Genomic DNA, 4,390 nt, shown 5'->3' with positions numbered 1-4,390 from the left:
CTCAACTGTCGCACTAAATATGTCATGACCCCATTCAATAATGGAGTAACTTACGGTACTAATGCTTTACCGGCAAGGCCTTCATCAGACTTGTGCGAATACGTACGCTACTAACGGGATATGAGTAGTCGGGTGACAAAGCGAAAGCATATAGTCTGTGGCGGTCACCAATAACCTTGGAAAAAATTAGTGTTGTATTATTCCATCGTACTACAGCCCGAATACAATCGTACGGCACTTCTGAGTCGATCGAATTCGAACGAGTGAATCAGTTAATCGTTCTGCTCACTATACGATGGTTGGTGGCCGTTATGTATGGGTATCCATAGTTATCGTTTCAGAGAAGTTCGGTAGTTCAGAGGAAGCAAAAGATTCACCTGATGATAGAAGTCTTTCAATTAGAACTCCTAACCAAACAAAGCAAAAAGATTAAGTCTCGTGCAAACAAACAAGTTTTGCAAGTTTGATTGAGGTAACGAGTCAGGTGACTTGATTCCGTCACTTTTCACATTGGGAACTCAGGATAAATTACAAAGAAAAAAACATCTCAGCTGCCGATGGTCTCTAAGGGGATGTTTTATGCTGATGTATACTGCTTCATCCACTTCAGAAGTCCTTCAAAGACTCACAGGAATGAACGCCCCTCCGGAGTAAATCTAGAATGGTGCTATTCAAGATAACACATGTACATGCTAACCAAATAATCCCCAGGGCTGTCTGAACCGGCATTAGGATGCTAATCTGTTCAGCGTGTATGAAACAACTGAGTGTGCTTCTGGAGACGCGGTTCCGTCGCCACTAAAGGAGATAAACCCCGCCAAATATTGGCCCCGCCACCCGAAAAAGACTAGAAAAAAGAGGATATGAAATTCGTACTTTTAGTTTTTAGTGATGAGGGTTAAATTGGGACATATCATTAGTAATTTGCATGTAAAGGTCCGTTTTTTGGTACTTTTGCCTCCAAACGAACTCACACGGGTAGCTGTACACTAAGGATCGGTGTGTGCCGTATTGGCATTTATTCTGCATCTTGTAGACGTGTAGACCTGGGCCGTCGATAACTGTTGGAGTCTGCAACAGCCGGCAGGCGCAAACTTCATTCAGAGAGTTATTCTAGTCAACAGCGGTCCTGTGGCTAATAGATAATTCTTCTAGGCAGAATTTGATTGAATTTTTGGACCAGCAATAAATGAATAGAATTACTGTCCCAAACTCCATCCTGGACCGCTTCAGCCAAGTTCCCTTTCGAAGACCGATTTCTTGCCGACACTGTCTGGCATTACACCTCCACTTGTCAGAAACTGTTGAAAGTGTCGTGTGGTGACCATTGTTGCATACACATTGCTGATGGATCACTCCGTGGCTTTGCAAATAACGTATTGCCGTCTCCTTGTCATGAACTAGAGTTGAAAGCGTCAGAAAGTTCATTTAAGGTTTTACGTCCTACCAGAGAAAATGTTTGCACAAAATGAGCCTAGATGTGGATAAGGAATTGTTTCCCTCAAAAATACGTCAAGGTTGTGTGCGTGCATAAAATTGGAGCTGGCAAAATGTGGCGGGGCTTAACTTTTCGCGCATTCACTTTTTGCATTGGTGGCGCGGCTTAGCTGGCAAAGATCCCCTGTCTCCATTATTTGCTGCCTGTGTTTGCTTGTGGATGTTGTCAGCTTGTGGTGTAGCAGAAACTCATCACTAGTATGCATCCCAGGTAATTCGAGAAAAATTTGAACAGCAGAAGTCCTACGTGGTACAGTGAACTCCATTCATTCATAATAATTCGATTCACGTGATCTGCGCTGATTGGTTCTTACAGTGATAACCTTGACATGACGATTCAACTGGCTTTTTGTATTTCACTTGTGAGCATAATTTTCATTTAGTTCTTATTTAATCGATATCCTCTTTAACTTTTACCCGAAAAGCTGTGGGTTGGATCTGCTGATGCTAGCGCCAAGTCCTCTCCCCATCCAATGTTATCCCTTTCTTCATCGTAAGGCTTTCAAATAGATCAATTATTTTACGGCAGCGAAGCATCGGTGTTGAAAAATGATGTCATGTTGTCGATGATGATGATGATGATGATGATGATGATGATGATGATGATCTATTTGTAGGTGAATCCCCATTGATGGTTCTTTATAGGATGAAGGTTTTCACGCACCTCCAACTTCTCACCGATTTCCTACAAACGCAATTGAGACAATGCTGTAGTCAAGGTGAAAGAGGCAGGAAATTTTCTGACCAGGACTGATCACTATCCAGACCAGTTCATCGAAACTCCCAGCACCACAGACTGACTGATCGTCTGTAAACCTGCGAGAGGCCAGTGTACCTGTTCTTACCATGCTGAAGACTGACTGATCGTCTGTAAACCTGCGAGGGGCCAGTGTACCTGTTCTTACCTATTAGATTATTAGTACCAGGTAGGAGTCAAATTTGTCCCTAAAATGCGTTTATAACGCTGCACAAATAGGTCTCGATTAAACCGTCAAGTAGAATGCCCTACGACAGCGCGACTGCAGTTTACCGCCCATGTCATCTACCGTGTACTTTCACGGGCGCATACATAGGAGGTACAGATGAACATCTGTCGGAGCGCGCGGTTGAAGTTGCTTCATGATACCTTTTCAATATGGTAGAAGAGTTGACTCCGAACAATCGTGATAACGTCTTCAGTCAACAAGATGATCCGAGACGCTCTTTTCGTGTGTTATTTTGCCCAGGAAGCCTAAACTGTTTCGATCACGTGATTTTGTCTGACTGCTCATCATTTGCTTGTTTTACCAGAATTATAAACAATAATCGAGGACCGACGCAGTTCGTGTGTATTTATGACGCTTGACCTTCCAACGATGTTGAGAAAAACAAGACGAAGAGTGCTATTCGATTTGTTCTAAATTAAAGCTACAATCATGAGAGAGAGATTATCCATCTGACCTTCCGTCTACTTGGTTTGAACGTAGTTCTCCAATTTCTCGACAACTGCAAGAGGACACAAACAGTGAAAGCTTCAGAAAATCAGTCACCTACCAGTCATTATTGCTTCTCTCATGGCTTTTCGAGCTGCTCGGAACTTCTGGCCGACTTCACTCTCCTTGGACCATTGGCAAATTTTCTCGCGCAGTGGCACACGAATCTTTTGCATTCGGGTGGCGACGGAATGGAGGAATTCCTGAATTTACTGAGCTCAGAATTTGCGTGTAACACTTACCATCGGAGAAGCATCCTCATCGACTTGCATGTGCCTGCTTTTTCCAAGTTGATGAGCTCTCTTGAGATCGACTCTGAAAACGAAAGAACTCGTGCTAGATTTGGTGTAAAACTGATCGATATTTGTACAGATTCTAAGCCAGGTGTATCTGATTTACTATACTCACTTTTGACGTGTAACCCTGTCACCTGCTAGATGTTCGTCACTAGGCAATTTTGATGAATTAGCCAACCGGTCAAACTGGTCACGTGGTCCTTATCACAACTGCAGACATTTATTACGTCCTCGGCTAGACATAGTGCATATGATCACTCTTTGAATGTCTACAATATGAAAAGAAGGATTCAGACTACAGTTTCTGTAGATACTATGTCAATTCAGCTCTTGACTACGTGCTATTGTGTTTGTTGAACACCTCTATTATCGTGCCTCAGGCTTCAAACCAATATCTTCCAGTCAACTGCAAAACAGCGTTTTTCCACTTACTCAGTCATGTGACCCAACGTGACAGTCATGAGCGCGAGAAGAGCGATGACCAGTGGTAGACGCATTGTGGCGACGTGGTTTCAGTTCGAATCCGGAATTGAAAACGTGCGGATTTTTATATCATGGTGAGTGTGCTGAGCTTGTTCAACTTTTAACATGAAAATTGAACATTACACACCTGACCCGCGCAATTCATAAGTTAACACCTGTAGATCATGTTACTAGGGTCATTGCCGGTACTGAACATGTACGAGGCTCACCGAGGTTCACATTTGTAACAATTCATTCGCGATGATGATGTTGTGCGCTAACGCATCACCACCTGCTTGATTCAATATCAGTCTCAAAATCTGTATTTTAATGATTGATTAACGTTTTGATTTGAGCCGTTCCAGATCTGCAGTTTGGAAGGATATTTCTAAATATTCCGGTTTACCGGAGTTTTCCAGCTATCTCCGAATCTCTTGTTCTCTCTCTGACGCGCCGACTACCAGCAAACAGCCATGGACGATTACTGGATTTGATTTTGTAGAGAATTCCCCACACACTCGAACCCACTTTTTTAACCGCCTTAGCAACCCCATGGAAACGGCTCGCTGAATCCGAAACAAACTTACAAAGATGGTGCTTCTGATCACTCGGATTACACGTGATAAAACAATATCGTTCGAGTAGGTCACGACAAACTTTTTG

General features: G+C 43.0%; 1 protein-coding gene across 1 annotated transcript; it reads right to left on the bottom strand.

Annotated features, from left to right (window-relative positions):
- Positions 1-3,031: 3,031 nt before the first annotated feature.
- On the bottom strand, positions 3,032-3,769 carry T265_15023 (hypothetical protein; the record flags this gene model as incomplete). Its single annotated transcript, XM_009176256.1, has 3 exons — positions 3,032-3,172; positions 3,212-3,284; positions 3,698-3,769. Coding segments are annotated over 3 exons (279 nt in total), but the record flags the coding sequence as incomplete, so codon positions are not given.
- Positions 3,770-4,390: the final 621 nt, after the last annotated feature.

The sequence above is a fragment of the Opisthorchis viverrini genome (genome assembly GCF_000715545.1).
Source record: "Opisthorchis viverrini unplaced genomic scaffold opera_v5_326, whole genome shotgun sequence".
Taxonomy (NCBI): Eukaryota; Metazoa; Platyhelminthes; class Trematoda; order Opisthorchiida; family Opisthorchiidae; genus Opisthorchis; species Opisthorchis viverrini.
The sequence above is the reverse complement of the archived record's forward strand: the minus strand, read 5'-3'. Positions and strand labels throughout refer to the sequence as shown.